General features: G+C 36.3%; 1 protein-coding gene across 7 annotated transcripts in view; it reads left to right on the forward strand.

Annotated features, from left to right (window-relative positions):
* The window catches only part of LOC120633608 (trithorax group protein osa-like), a 164,887-nt gene that overhangs the window by 58,390 nt on the left and 89,251 nt on the right, over positions 1-17,246 (forward strand). For all 7 annotated transcript variants that reach the window (XM_039903841.1, XM_039903843.1, XM_039903846.1 and 4 more), the window contains exon 4: positions 9,036-9,098. In XM_039903841.1, the coding sequence (XP_039759775.1) occupies positions 9,036-9,098 (63 nt within the window). The remainder of the gene's footprint in view (positions 1-9,035; positions 9,099-17,246) is intronic.

A 17,246-nucleotide genomic window follows, 5' to 3' on the forward strand; every position in this document is an offset into this window, starting at 1 on the left:
ATCTTATCTTCAATGATTTGATTTTTTTTTTCTTCACGTACTCATTTTACAAGTATCTTGTAAATTATGCTATGACAAACTTTACTAGGTGGTGTACAAAATGAGTGTATAATACTAAATTATACTGCCAAATTAATACTAAAAGGTAACCTTTTAGTTGATGATTTATGATGATCATACTTACATGACTACTTAACAACTCTCATAATATTATAATAACGTTGCTTTTTTCAGCGCTTGTTAAGATATCAATTTCATAAATACCAATCTTATCAGGTTGTATAAGGTGTTGCCAGCTGGGTCAAATTCAAAATTCCTCAAGAATTTTAACTTTTGTTTAGCATTTCCCCGGGTAGGTAGTGTTTAAAATAATATAATCTAAAATAGTAAAATTTTAAAATAGCGATGATAACCAATAGAAATTTTGATATTTCTAGATGCTGGTGGATTACCTTAGCTACTTTTGATTTTTAACCGCCTACTGGAGGGTCTTTGTGTTAAACAGTCTTTGAATGCATTGATGGTCAACCTTCTGACCACTAAGATGGCCACCGACTACGCCTTCCTGTTAAATATAAGTTCTTTGTTAAATAAATTTGGGTTTTAAACTATTTATAGGTCCCTACTTGATTTCAGTTTTAGAGTTCTTTAAAACAAGATTTCTCCAAAGCCGGGTTAAAGTTTTGGAACTTCTATTTTATGTTGATTGATGTCCTGGTTTTCCCATCACACCTGGCGAAACTAGCCTTCCTTCTGTGCAGCGCAAATTCGGTGCGGCGCGCGGTATTGGCGACGCGGTATGCTGTCGGGAATTGCCGTGTTGGGTAAATTATGACGCCCTCCCTCTGCGAATCTCGCAAATAATACGAAGAATATAGAGCCCCTGCGACTGACATGTCTCTGTTCTCTTTCGTCAATTAATTGGATGTCGCCGTATTATGTTATTGTTGTTGCGAAAATAACGTTTTTGCTTTGCGGTTCTTTCTATTATGTTGTGTCATAATTTCTTGAATGACATTAATGAGGAGTTATCGTGAGATAGTGCAGTATGTGTATCACATTTGTGAAGTAAAGGGTATGATGGCCCTTTTTATTACCTTTTTTATGTTCTATCAATTACTTCTTTGTCGTAGGACTTTTCGCTAATGGTTAGAAGCAACGATATCGTGCTGGTATAAAGGCCAGCACTTTAGGGTTTTTTTAATTGAGTGTCGTTGTAAGCGTTTTTATTATTATATTTATATAATATTATACATGTAAGATAGTAAATGTTTTGTGCTTTATAGTCATTTAAGCATTTAAATATCACATGCTTTAATCGTGAAGGAAAACATCGTGGAAACTATCAGACATGCATGTTGCATACCTCGGAGTTCTCCATAATTCAAGGGCGTGTGATGTCCACCAATCCGCACTTGGTCAGCGTGTTGGACTACGAACTAGGAACCCTTCTCATTCTAAGAGGACACCCTTGCCCTATACTTGCCGGTAATGTGTTTATGATGATGATAACGCTCGCGGTTATGTTACAGTATTCTTTTTTATTTTCTAAATTTTGGCAGTTTCTATCGTGTGAATTATTAAAATAATTCGTCCTTTAAATACTTAGCCTAGATTGCACATCACAGTTGCCATTACTTTGAGTAAGTAGGTACACCTCTTTTAACAAAAGGCGGCTATTTCGAATCTGGCAACCTGAAATTTTTAGATTGACCACTGTGATTTTTACAGAAAAACCCAATACAAATTTTCTATCCTTCCACCAATCGAACCTACTGCTTAGTAATCCGTAGTTGAACAGGCTAAGTACTAGAGTAACGAGGCAGTTATATCGGCCTATATATTTTTAATTACACGTCCCTTGTGCCTTGTAAAGTCATGTACTTTTTAAAGCTCGAAGACACAACCTTGTGACGATAAAGATGCCCGGCCCAACAAAAGTGTAAGTGCCCGGGCGTCCTCGTTTTTTTTTTTGAATGTTTTCTCGCCTCTTTCAGTTAGTGCATTTATTATCCATCCTCCAAAGGTTAACTTAAAAATAATTTTTACACATTTAACATTTAAAAAACAAAACATTGCGCAGATGAAAAAGGTTCGTTATATCTGAAGTACACGTAGTTGGACAGAAGAATGAAATTGTGGAACGCCAGCTCTGTTAGCTTATAGTCTACATTTTACCATAAAATTTATTTAGAGAGCGCTTCATAAATAACAAATTAGGCATTCGATAGAGCGAAACAAATGTAAAAAGGCAACGGGTTTGTGCCTACCTGAATAATTATCCTGATCAACAAACAAATTCGGTGCACGGGCAAAACAAACCTGGCTTGTCAACGATGTTTCGTATTCACTGAACAAAGGGACCAATCATACAATTTTGAATTGAATTTTTCATTCGCTAAGCACATAGATCTCGCATCGGGGCGGCGAGCGGTGGACAAAGTGAAATTAGCGTGTTTTGCGCATTCGACGCTGTATGTGTGTAATTGCGGGCTTGTTTTGCCTCGCTCGCGCGCCCTACGTGCGCTGTGTTCGGAAGTTTGTTTATTTATACCGCCGCGCGTTTTGTGGATACGTTATTTATAGACACAATGTGTAGGTACTTCAGTAGGTACGATTTTGAAACTCACACGCAAATAGAGGGGTGTTATTTGTTGACGGTTTTGTATATGTGTCATTTTGTCTGTCTCATAATAGCGCTCTAACGGATGCAACGATTTAAATACGATTTAAACTTTAATGTTTTATTCATCACGAAACTGAAATACTCGAATCTCGAAATATCACTAAAGTACTTCATTGATTACAAATTATTGAAGAGATCTGTCCTAGAATTTGATAGAAAGATCTTCATCAGCCACCACCAGCGGACCACCGACGGTACATCATCGATGTACAACCTAGGTGGTCCACATGCTTATATTATAAATGTGGAAGTATGTATGTTAGTTTGTCTGTCATTTATTTGCGCCTTAACTAACAAACCAATCAAATTGTTTGTACCATAGAGTTAGTTGAAGGGACGTAGAGTAACATCGACTACTTTTTATCGTAAGAAAAACAATGACTCCTCGGGGATTTGTAAAAAACCTTACTTAACGCGGACAAAGAACGCGGGTAACAGCTAGTCTAAAACAAATATAACATTATAAAGTAAGTAATTAAAGCAAGGATACGAGACACCATCACCATACCTTTTGCAAATACGATTTTCCGAATATTCCTAATATGGATTTAATGATTGTCCTAGAGATGAGTTTTTTAATAGCCGATAACTCCAGTTGCTTTAAAGAAAAGATTAAAAACTAACCCTAAAGCGATAAATACGGTGCATTAAACATTTTTCCCACAAATTAAAGCTGCTATTTAACTAGCGTGCAAAATAAAACTATTTATTCAATTTGTACGACAGTTTAAAGAAAATATTTCCTTTGTACTAAACGTTTAAGTAAGCGCTGCATGGAAGTCATAGAGTTGCACGGGACCAAGTTTGAGTGAGCCTCTCAACTTGCCGGTGAGCTTTAGTAATTATACTTCGTGAAACGTTGACATTGTAAAGATATTTCATATGAAAACTCTCCTCTCATGGAGATTTCAATCCTTGGAGACTCGTATGTTAATGCTTTAATTTTGGAATGCCATTCCAACACTAAAATGAATAGGAATTATTTATTCATTGTTTATTCACGATAATAATAATAACGACCTTGCTCACGAAATAACCGCCATGTGGAATGTTGAGTCGACCGTTATAGTCCCGATCGTCGTTTCAGTCAATGGTCTTCTCGCGAAAAGCTTCGACCAACATCTTAAGAAGCTTTCGCTCTGTTGGTCGATCAAGGGTCGGATACAGAAGGCAGTAGTCCTTGAAACGGCGCGTATTGTGATGAGGTTCCTAACTCTGGAGCCCTGACCGCCGGTTGCTTGGGCATTCAAAAGCCCCGCAAGCGGGGGGTGGATGTTTTTTTTATAAATTTTTAATAGTGTTTTTTTTTTAATTTTTTAAGCATTGTTTAGATTAAAAAAAAAAATGAAAAATAATAAATGAGAGAATGAAAATGACATATGAAAACGATAATAGAACTTTGTACAGTCTTTTTATCTAATCCAGACAGTTTAGCTTTTGTTGTACCTAATTGTGCACCTACCTACCCGCGTGTTGTTGCTTCATTATTAATGCTTGTCATACACAATCTTTTAATATAAAATTTCAGCTTCCGATTAGGTATGTTGGTGCCCCCAAAGCTTTGAAATAAAATTGATGGAATAACATAACGTTGCATTTTCCGTGACACGTGGTGACGGCCGATCAGAATATAATTGTTACCACTCTTCCCGCGGATGTCGTACGATGCGATTAAGGGGATATAATGGAGGAGGGGCGTCGGCGGCCTCTGTGCTATTACAACCATCTACTGCGATCACCAACCCGTCTGCACAGCGTGGTGATTATGGGCAAACCCTCTGGCTGTTATTTGCAATTGTAGCGAAGGTCGGCCACGTAAACAAAAGATCTTGAAGATTACCACTTTTTTTTTTTTCTTGATTCATTACGTATGCATTATGCTCGAAATGCTCCAACATTTCACGAACTCTGGTTGCTTCGTAATCTGATTACTCTGCACCAACAAATTGACATATTAAATATAAGTTTAGCGTCATAAATTATATTCAGATGAATTAACTAATAAGAAAAATCAATTTTTTTTTTGTTAATGTGCATCTGTAACATACTTAGTATATGTTTTTGCTAGCTGTAAGTATACTAAGGGTATACATAAATTAATGTAATTTTGCACTTTACTTGCTATAGCTAAAACTGGCCACGCTTCGATTTGGGTAAGTATTACATTAATGCATCAACGTTCTCGTAGGAATGTAAACATAAAAACACTTATATGGAGAAATGCATTGAGGATAGCCTACAACTGCCCACAATCACCACAATTGTCAAAAACAATTATGCTGGTAGTACCTACTGTACCAGTGCAACTTATGCATAACGGCCTTTGTTAGACGCATGCAGTCTTAAGAAGGAAGGGGGTTCTTTCCTACCTTTTTTCCGGTACTTGACGTAGACATCTACACGGACAACGACAATAACCTTAGGCAAATAGTCTTGATAGTGAGGCAGAAGGACTATAGGAATGTCAAGTTTGAACATGAAGCCCCTTTAAGGCATATTGCAATGTGGTCGAAAAACTGTTACTACTCTCTACATTGAGCAAATGTTTAATGTAGCTAATTTATTGGCGCTGTCTTTTGCGGTAGTAGCGAAGGTCGGCCACGTAAACAAAAGAACTTGAAGGTTAATGTCAGATAACTTTTATTACCGGTTCAAATCAGAGAGTTCTCTTCAAAAAGACTCCGGCTACTAAAGGCGCCTTGGAAACGAAGTATTAAACTTCGTTAAACGTTTTGCTATACGTTAAAACGTTCATACTGCAGCCCTTAACCCAGTTTAATGAATAAATTGAGTTAAGCTTGCTTCATCGCGTTTAGGTTCAAAGGGGTTAAGTAATTAAATATCGTTGTCAAGTTAAAATGTTTACGAGTATATTAAATATGAACCACATCGTGAACTTACCGTGGTTTAGCTGGAATCGTCGGGTAGAGCCTTACCTCATAGTAGCAATAAGCCATACCATAATAAGTATCGTCATCTAATAAGTATCGCGCACTTACAATTACCTGGCCGCAAAACCTTCCATTAGAGCTCAAGTCGAGTCGAGCTTCTACGAGCGTCCGCGGACTGCTTGTAAGGCAAGACGTGCGGTTTTGCGACCAATTAAGTCCTGGCTGCATCATTATGCTGGACACAAGGAGAGGAATCAAGAGCTTTTTCCCTTCATGCTGCTCCAATGCAGATTGGCAGAATTTAACGATTATTATCACAAGTTAGTCATAATAACCGAGTACGACGGCTTAACGGCTCACCCTGGAAGTCGAATCCAGGAAATCAAGTCCGAAGTGTTAACCACTAGACTAATGAGGCAGTACAGAAACTATTGCTTTAAAGCTATGTGTTAAGTATGAAACGAACGGTCTGAAACTAGTTGAAAAAAGTGACTGAATCAGCACGGGCGGGAGATAATGATTATATCCCCCGATAAGGGATATAATTAACGTGCCCACGTGATAAATACTACTGGAACATGGAATAGGAGTTCACCCCCGTTCATTAATACACATATATTATTTGGGTATTATTTCCACTTGTGAGCCAGTGCTCGTGGGAGTTGATAAAACTGTGGGAGAAGATACCCCGGGGATATACTTGTCTCTTGCCCATGCTAGCCGTGCTGCAACCAAGGTTGTGAAATGCGCGTGGTCCTTTAACGAAAGAGGAATCGAAGTGTAGAGTCGTTATTTACTTGAACTTTACTTACCTAGTTAACTTATCTGGCCAACTGAAGTATGTACCGTACCTACTTACTTGTTTCAGTAGAATATTTACGTATTCGGTTTATTATCACTTTTGTCACTAAAGTAGATAGCTAAAAATATTTCGCATTTCATTCATTCGCAAAACAATATTTTAGCTTGCGAGCGAAATTCTTACAATCTTAGTTCATTGAGTTGAAGCGGGAATGTTTTGAATTGCATGAAATTATCTTCGCGAGAACGCCGTCGACATCCCGACGAGCGCTCACAATCGCTACGTTGCATCTAAGCGTCATAAAGCAGTTTTATCCTGATTCCAGTGCAGTATGAATTTTGATTTTAGTCAAATGTAAGTAGGGTTACCGGATGGAAAGGTCAAGTCTTGAGTGTCTAATTTCCATAAAAAATCCTAAGATTCTTTATAGTTTGAGAATTTCCTCTAAAACGTGTTCAATAATTTTAAAAAGTTGTAATATTATCAAATGTTAAAGTTTATTTTTTCTTACATGGAAGCTTAGTGGTCCAATGAAAGAAACTGACTAAGATTGTCTTCAGTTCAAGCTATACTTTAAATACATTATAATTTTAAGAGTTTAGCATTCGATGCATTTTATAACCCACCTAACAACTCCGAGTCCCTCAACAGAGTGGTATGTGTCAAGCATTGTCGCTGTGTAGAAAAAAAAACAATATAGGATTAGCTATCAATATTCAAAGACCGCGAGCGGATGTAGCAAAAGAAAATGTAAGTTCTTATGATTACACGCCTTGGAGGTAACTATTTTGAAAACATTACTCTAAAGTGTGTAAATAAAGGAACGAAATTTCGTCTTTTATGTAATAAAAATGGAATGAAAATGATATTCCCTTTTGCTTCAAACTTTTAAGCGTCTTTACCCATTGAGTTAAAGTAGGAAACTTTGAGTTGTATGGAACTAACTTTGAGAGCGAAGCCGGTCAACTTCTCAACGATCGTTTATAATCACGTGCAATCTCCACTTTATGAAGTAATTGTTTTAAGTAGCAATTGTAGTGAGCTTTACTTTGTGCTACATTTTCAAACATTGCTCTCTTTTCAAAACATGGGATATCGTTCACAAAGCTGTGACTATAAAGGTAGAGCATTTCTTCAAAAACAGCTTAAAAATGTGTCTAGCTGATGCTTAACTGAATAATCTATCAAAAGTGTGGTTTGGTAGCCAACAATAGATCTATGTTTTTTGGTTGGAACATCTATAGATACATACAAAGTCTGTTAAACACATTACCCTTCAGTAGCCGGGTAAAAAAACTATTAACTATTGTGTATTATATTCCAAATGTAAAGGATTAATGCCTGCTTTCACAAATCCTAAAAATCGAAGAAAAAAACTTTTTACGAACTCTTAATATAAGATGTCTAACGACGTTAGGCGCCATCTAAAGTTACGACACTGATTCCGCGGATCGTAAAATATAAGGGACTTGTAAACTGACACTTGACGGATGCAAAAAATATATATTCTTTTTTTTTTTTTTTTTTTAATAACATTAATTAAAAATGAAAAATACGTGGCAAGGACCATAAACAAGTTAGGTTATTTGATTTGCCTAGAAAATCGATTGGTGAAAGGCATATGTAAGCCTAGGTATCTTATTTGATTAGGCGCTACTTACTTAGGCATTGCCTTGTCCGTCGTTGGTGAAGACGGGCAAAAGTGCTATTACCGCGCGTCTCCCCCATGCGCTGACATAATAAAAAAGCGAAAACTATTATTGTTCCAGAAACTTAATCCTACCATAGTTTAGCATGCGAGGCATTTTATAACCTACCCAACGACTCCGTTTTCCCAAACGGAGTGGTATGCGTCAAACATTTTCTCTGTGTAGAAAAAAAAATCAATATAGGATTAGCTATTAATATTCAAAGACCGCGATGTAGCAAAAGAAAATGAAAGTACCTATGATTTCACGCCTCTGAGGTAAACTATGTTGAGATTTATGCAAACCTACAGAACACCACTCTAAAGTGTGTAAATAAAGGCGAAACACTATTATTGTTCTAGAAGTTGAATCCTATCCTATAGTTAGAATCTTTAGGGATCTAGAACGTAAGCTATTTCATGTCACGTATTTCGCCTTATAAAAATAAATAGTTACACCATCTACAGAAGTAATGTAATGCCAGTTAATTACTTGAGTGGCAGACGGCGCCGGCGTCGCTTCCAATTAATAGCGCCACTCGACCAAGCTCGTTTGAGGATCGCCGTGGATGCTAAATGAATCATTGGAGAGTTTATCCCTTTAATGATAAAAATACATTTTCGATACCATTCAGTTTTCATTATTGAACAGTTTTTTTTTACCTTTAATTGCCTAATTAAACTGTTTTTGATAGTAAGTAATTGAGAATATTTACTTCAGTTTTAACTGTTACGACTATAGATGAATAAAAAGTTTCTAATGGCGCTAGATTACGGAGCTCCCTGATTCAATCGCAATTCTGTTTTGTGAAGTTAATCGCTGCGGGGTTGAAGTAATCCACCAAAGGTTAACTTGTAGTGGAATAAAAGAAAAGGTTTTAACAATGCATTCCTTAGGTAATATGTAGGTTTTCTAACAGTTTTTATATCTTGTCTGTCAATTTTAAAATATAATTTTCTTGTCAACAGGGCTACCCTCCACCTCCTAGGCCCGCCCAGCCGTCCACACCAAATGCTCACGATCAAGATGCGGTAAGTGTCTATTTTGGGGGTCATCATTTTATGGGTTTTAACGGCGTCAACGGGGGTGACATTGCGGGAACGTCAACCTTAGGGGTCACCCTGCGAAGTTCTCCTCGACTAAGAGGGACGTTGACTAATCTTGAGTTTGTTGGGCTAGGGAATAGGTTTTTTGGACCGATGGTCTCGATGACTTTAGACATCGGGAGCCTCGTTTTTGTAGGTGAAGACGCATTACAGGCAAATGTTGTATCGGTGCGTCCTCCTTCGACCGATAGTAATATGTACAAAAATTACCCTTAGAGTACCTACCTGTTTAAAAATCCTCTTAAACTATTATTTAATCTGAGTTATTCATGATTTATAATAATTGAGATGCGTAAAGGTTTTATTTTGATAATATTTCCAAATGTGTCTGAACTTACTTAAGCAGACATGTAAGGACTGAAAATAAATTTTGTCCGAAAAAATTTAGAAATATGTTACAAAACCTTAAAATTTATTATCATCTGTTTACTACCTAACCTATATATACTTTTTGACTTTTTAAACCCAACAAAACCCTAAAGCTTTGTTGGGTTTATAAAACATTGTGCCCTTAACTGAACGTTGTCCTACTAATTGTTTGTATTGTAGTCGCGACTTGCAACTAAACAGTGAGTGCATAACGTAACGCGGACAAAAGCGACATTAATTATAACGATGAATGTCGCGTCTTCATCATGCGGCTTACAATTACAAACAAGTGAACCCTATGTTTGTGAACTGGCACTCTGCGCGCCGTGTTAGCGGGCGTCCGAGCTGCGACACTTGACAATGAGCTTGTTTGCTAAATTGTACCGAGTACCGACTGTCAACCAGCTAGTGTTGCCATTCCTTTGGGTTTTTGTAGGAAATTCTCATGATCTAAGCGCTGTAGTCTTATAAGTGGAAGGGGGATAGGACAGTTTGGTAGTTTATAATTTTCTCTAATATGACGGGAGGTTTTGGTCGTGACTAATTACCACCCTGCCAACTAAGACCAGCTGCCAAGCGACTTAGCGTTCCTATACGATGACGCGTAGATACCGTAAAGGTATAGTATCACTAGTAAAGATAGCAGTAAAGTTGTTATCGAAATAATGAAACCTTGTAATGGAAGAATCACTCTGTTATCTGGCCGTCCTTGGGACAACGCTTCAAATATCGAGAATATTTTATAACTGAGAAGAGTTGTAAAAATATGACACTTGGTTGAACATAATTTACATATTTACTCTAAAGGTAGCAATAAACTAATGTGTTTCTTACGCCTAAGCAGGCTGCCGGTTTCATACATTAAGTATGGCAAGATACATCAGACGCTATCGTGGCGGGAAAATATATACGAAACCGATATGCAACTGGCGCATTACGAAAAGCAACGATACGGTAGCTACTTTTCAGCCGATGTGAGTTTGTTTATTAGAAAACGAAAAGCAAGAGGCATGAAAAGTCTCTTGCATTACTGTTACCAACAAAAAACCGTGTGTGTACTTATGTAAACGCGTTAGAAGTTATACTACTTTGGCGTTAAAAAATTAAAGTCTTTTAAAAATGTTAATCTATGGCCTTATTCTACGTTTGTAAAAATAAAAGCGACACTTAGAAGAAAGGTATTTAATAAATTGAAAGTTTTATTATAACGCATTATCTAGATAAATAAAGTTTATTTAAATATCACAAAAAAATACATATCGTGAGTGAAGTTGTCAGTTCTCGCGCAAATATACCTTACTTTTACTTTGTTGAACTATAGAATATAGTATATAAAATTTACTATCACCATTTTTCCCTAACGCGCCAAAAGAAGTATAACTTCAGAAATTCTAAAACTGTTATAATTCTATCATACTACTTAAATGCGAAGATGTCTTTATTAGGTATCTCTCTTTCGCACGGCAACATAGTTTTTTTTTTCTTGCGTAGAACATTTAAAGAGCATTGTGACATAGGCTACTTTTTTCATCAATATACCCTCTACAAATCATGATTCCACAATCGACGCGATGGGCAAAAAGACCTGCTTCAGTCAAAGCTAGTTTGTCATAAAAATCTACGTTTCCAATATTAACTATCATGGCAACCCTACACTTAGCGCGCTGCAAAAGCAAAACCTACTCCAATTTGTGTGGGCGTGAATAATTTTATTTACGGCCCACATTGTTTTCACGCTTAAAAATGAAAGCAATTTCCTATGCACGGAGGAAATCGAAGCGCGATGTCGTGTTATTATTTATAGTTGAACATATTTTTGCAATTTAATTCGACATACGCTAACAAAATGGAAATCTTTTTCTTTATTTCTACCTTACTCAACTATTTCTTTTTTTCGTATTGACTCCTCGCTGAAAGTACACAATAGGAAGCTTTAAGTAGGCTTTCATGGTGTATTGAGTTTAAGAAGGTATGATATAAAAACATATTCTTTATCCGAAATATTCGTATTATTGATAACGTCAAGCTCGGCTCGACCTTAAAAATTCCGTTAAAGTTGTTTGAAGCGGTTGAAATTTTTACTCCAGGCCGTATTCTGACAGTTGCTCTGCCAGATAAAATATGCGATGTGCATACAATCATCACCAGCAGTATCATTATGAACATATTGCCGGCCCACTACTGGGCACAGCTCTCCTCTCAAAATGAGAAGGGTTTGGGCCGTAGCCCATCCAAGTGCATATTGGAAGACTTTTCACGCGTCTTAGAAAACCTTATGGAGAACTCTCAGGTATATGTATTTTGTAGTTCCGATTGTGTACCCATTAAACGAAAAACAACTGCACGCAACCGTGTTACCAGTGATGAAAGAAGCGTTGAAAGCTTAGAAGATGCCAATAGAAATAATTTATCATATATTATTATACAAAGCGAAATTAGCAATATGCATACAGCATAACTCCTAATATATCAACAAAATGTAGCCATCAATGTACTTACTGCTTTTGAAGTGCATCGTACTATTTCATTATGCGCAGATCAAAGCACGGCGCCTCCTTTATCTGAGAGACACACAGCCGACGGCCATGTCACGACGATAGCTAGATCATGAATGCAGCGATAAAAAGAATTGCAAGTGACAGCTGCAACCCTAGCCTAGGGCTGTCACATGGTAGAGAAAATGTTTCGCCCCTCCCCTAGCAGTGGGAGGTTCTAGACGTTCTAGTACTTAGACAAAACGTTCCCTTCTGCCAAAGTTCCGGACCGCTGGGTCGAAAAAATGTGTGGATTTCCATCGTATCGTAATCTGACATCTTAAATTGTTAGTTAATCGTTTATCTAGAGCATTCCATAAGGTCGCTGTAAAGAGTTGTATGATTTTTAAGACAATTTAAAAAAGAGCAGTATTTAGTTATTTGCTATAAAATTTGTAGTCGTCACAGTAAAATCGATCTCTTTGAACACATAAGATTGCGACCCTAAAATGAGCAGAATTAATTCCAGTTTACTTTGGCAATATGGTGTTTCGATACTTTAAAATGTCTCCACGATTTCATACTATGGGTACAGGAATATCGCACTTCCATGCATGTTTTGTTGCTTGGCCGTTTAGCGCGTGTAGCGTCTCGTTTTTTACAATCGGGCAGAGTTTTTTTCGAATATCAAATCAAGTTAACGAATTTAATATAAATTTCGATAACCTCAATTCAAATTTCACTAAGACTTGTTATGTTATCATTTAGTTTAGAAGTTTTAAGTATCTTAAAAAAAAAACTAATAATTGTATAAATTCATTGAAAAATAAAGGCTAAATTACGGACAACATCGTTGTTAAGATATATGCAACCAGATTTTTACTTGACGACATTATCTAATATGAAAGTACGCATCGTGAATATGTATTATAACATCTTTATTACTCTCGAGTAGTTCTTTGTAGGGAATAATTCTTTAGTTCGCAGTTGGCTGGATGCGGGTCGGCTGAATAGCGTAGACCCCGGGGCTTTGTTGTTTTAGGACTCGTCCCCTATCAGTTACTGTAAGGCCTTTTTAAGCAGAGTAGGCTTAGATATTTTGTTACCTATTTTGAAATATACAAAAACGTTTGAAGCGATTTATTTTTTCCACATTCACGTTCACGTTTCTATTTAAGTACGTAATTTATCAAAATTACCCCAGATTTTATCTTTAATAAAAAACCAACAAATGGAATGTTTTTATTAAATTATCCTGAACAGCTGGTAAATCTAAGATGGCTTAAATCTTACATATTTAATTATTGTTTTCCATGGAACTTTTTTCGAATTATTTTCCTGTTGATATAGAGATAAAAATGCAACTTATTTTTTGTTTGTTGTTAACTTACTAACTTGTGCCCGCGAAAATTCCTAGTATGCAGCTGTACCGTTCATAAAATATATACAAATTAGCCTATGTCCCATCCCGGGAATCCTGGCTATCTTTATACTAAATTTCATTTTGTTTTGTGCAGCGTTTGAGCCGAACACACATACTTTCAAACCTATAATATTAGTATGGATGGTATAAAATGAAACCTGCGTTTACCCCTGCTGACTTTTTGATTAAATTATATTCTTGTTTTATTTCTTTTTGAAAATTTTTATGCAAAATATTGCTCAGTCGAAGAATAAGTCCTAGCATATAATTTGACTTTTATTTATGAGGTCGTTAAGCTAAAATACTTCAACCCTAAAGAGATAGACCGTTTGTTTGATGTTGATTGATACAGTTAGCCGGGCGTGCAGTCTTGCGACTCGTTCGGGGGAATCAAATGAGAGGAATTATTAAACCGGGGCCCCGGCGATGTGTCGCTTTTGTAATGAATGTGCCGAACTCCGTAGCCAAAAGCGAGGGGACCGGGCCTTTCTACCCACGGCGAGTAGAGAGCTGCGATGCGGACCGAGAGTCGACGACCCTCGCTCGTTCTGCTTTGAGCGAAATTTCGACCAAGTATTTTATTAAGTTTTTATGCTCCTTCATAATTCCATCAAGATATTTACGCTTTATAAATTTTACGTTACAAGCAGCGTAATTTACTTGATAAAGTCTTAAACATTAATGGTTTTAAACGTGTGCTAATAATGTTATGTACCAAATAACTACACTCGTAGCTAAAAAACAATTTTGACTTCAGCCTTGGTGCTTTAATATATTATTACAAACTTTCAAAACATTTTTTGTTTACCTTAGTATCGTAATTTACTCAAGAAGTCTGTAATGATAATTTATTGCATTATACGTGGGCTAAGTATGTAGTATCTACTCGTAACTATAAACAGGTATTCCTTCCAATAAGTCTTAAAATATTAATCAATGGGATGTATAAAGCTATTTTTGAAGTCGGATCATTTTAACCTCTGATTTTGTAATAGTTATATCTCATTTAGAAAACGATAGCTTACTTTTTCTTTGAAAGTTCACTTTATATTTGTGAACCATCTTATGCACCGTGCTTTTATCAACATCGACCGCCTTAATCTATCCGATCTACAGTAATTCTAAGAAATATTTAAAATAATTGAAATTGACTACACCAGTGATAACAATTAGCAGTTGATCAATTTGTAATCGAATATTTTTCCTGCTAAATGAAAGTACCGAAACTAATTGAAATAATACCGCCGCCGCAGCGCGCCGCTCACACTCAATATATAGTATGCTTCTTATGCACCAAACTAATTTTATCTTATTACTAATTTACTTTTTTTCTTTGTTATATAGATTAACCGAGTAACTGTTGTTACAACAATAAATAAACTCACCGTGTATAACAAATAAAACTATACTATTCAATAAAAGAAATAGCTAACTCATGTATTGCGAAGTCATTGTGCCTCCAAGTAACGAGTTGAGTTAAGGTCGAGAAGGGTCCGATACGAATTATTTATATATGCAGCTCTACGCCACCGGTGAATGACAACTCAAAAGAAATAATATGCATCCTAGATACCGAGGGGATGCCTTTGAAAGAATGCCTTTTTACAATGCCATTCATTAATGTCACGAATTGCACCCCACGTGGGTTATTATGTGTAAAAGAAATGGAGATGTTTTGAATCTTAAAATGGATATTACTGATGCTCTTTTTGAGGTTATTGTTTTTACATAGTGTTAGCTAGCTTTCCATTGTGGTAAGTTTAGAACCTACTTTTGGAATTCGCAGCAATCTTCGCAAGTGGACACTCTTTTTCGTAAGACTCCATATCAACTCGTTTCGTATTCAGCATTCCTTAAGCGTGCGTCAGTGCGTGCGTGCGTGCGTGCTTGCGTGCGTGTGCGTGCGTGTGTGTATTTGTCATTCTTTCTTAATATCGGTATCAAATAAAAGGGCTGGACTATAAACTTAGAATTTTTTTATTTTGTCAGACTGATAAGGTTGTGCAAAACTAGTTAGATGTGTGCAAACCCCACAAAGAGTATACGCATGCTATCTTTGCGAGAGAATAAGTCTTCCTTTACGCTGAAGTCTGTAAAAAATACGTTTTAAATAAATACATTTATGTAGGTACTTACATACTAAAAAATAAAAACTTGAAATAACTGCATCTTATTACGGTACATATGTGTCTGAATTAAATACAATCCAAATCATTTTTTTTTTAATTTTTGTCTGTCTGCCTTTTTGCGATACTTAAGTAATACAATATAGAGTTTATAAGGTAATACAAAGCCTTAGACAGATAGACAAGCATCTACCATTCCTGTCTACATCGTGGGATAAAAAAAATTCGTTCTGGTTCATGCTAAATAAATGCACGTTTTATTTTCGCGCGAAATAATTTTTCATTTAGGCTACATTTCGTTTTAACACGGCCCGAATAATGTCTATGAGAACTTACGCAACGGTGACACTAAAAGCATTTTACGTAGCAAAATGTACCAATGTTAAACGCGAGCGACAGGGCTCTGGCTGCACGTTCATAATAAACGAGATTGAGTGGGGCCGCGTAGAAGCAAATGAACGGCGGCTCTAGGGATGCGACACAGAATATCGATTTTAATCATCGATTCCACAATCACTCAATAAGAACACTAAAATCTCGCAGGCTTATTAGCATAAACAAAACTTTGCGTGCTTGCCAGATAGAATTCGCACCGCGCGATGCGAATTAAATGTAAGGGTAGAACAGCCATGTCTCACACCGGCGATCTCAGTGCCCCCGTTGTATATTGACAAAGTTCAACTCTCTCGGCCCTTTAAATCCCTCTACATAGAAATCACGCAATTTTTCAGCGATCATTTTTTATCATTACATATATCAAAGATGTTTTTGTTTGCTTGTACCCTAATAGGCTCCGAAAGTACTGGACCGATTTAAACCATTTCTTTGGAAGGAAAGCTAAACTATCTATAAATTATTAACTATCTAAAATTGCAGATCCTTAAGAAAATTGCAATAATGTAACCCAAAGTAGAAAGAACTATGTATTGATATATCCATCTATCATAGTTAAGAAGCAATAGCAGCTTTTGTGTTCTAAGATTTTATTAAACCGCCTGTAGAAACAAGTGTTATGTTAGTATCGCTCATTTACATTAATAGTTTTGTCATAAAGTGTATTTATATAGCAGTAAAATACTGTGTAAGTCATTCTAATAGGACATTCAATTTAAAAGAAAGTTTAAAAAATTAAGTAATTCATCTAAACTGAACAGTTATCTTTAGATATGCACCATATGAAAACCTATTTTTAAAAACTACACCAGATTTAAAAAATAAGAACCTAAAAATATCTATAGAACAACACCTTACAGAATGCCACACATCTGCCAAATAAACTGATATTACGGGATGCTTTAAAAACAAAAATAAATGTACAAACAACAAACAAACAAAGTATTTTATAGGGAAGCTTGACAATGACTAGTCTAGGTTTAGCTCGCTTAGGATATTGGATCTACTCACAGGTAGGTAGAGGTTACCTACCTCCTACCTGGAGGCGGTAAGGCGATTAGCTCAAATCGATATGTCCGTACAAGTTAGTTGCACATCACTAAGCTAGTGACACCAAAGTACAGCGTAATCAGACGACAGCTGACGGTCGTTTCAGTAAAAACAAATAGGATTTTTATTCTAAAAAAATTTACTCGGCGTTTGAGGTTCAAACGCTTTTACATTGTTCGTTGTTTTTCCGAATCAAATATTCTATGAAACCGATACACAAAAGAGATTAGGCAAATTT

Source organism: Pararge aegeria, chromosome 22 (assembly GCF_905163445.1).
Source record: "Pararge aegeria chromosome 22, ilParAegt1.1, whole genome shotgun sequence".
Lineage (NCBI taxonomy): Eukaryota > Metazoa > Arthropoda > Insecta > Lepidoptera > Nymphalidae > Pararge > Pararge aegeria.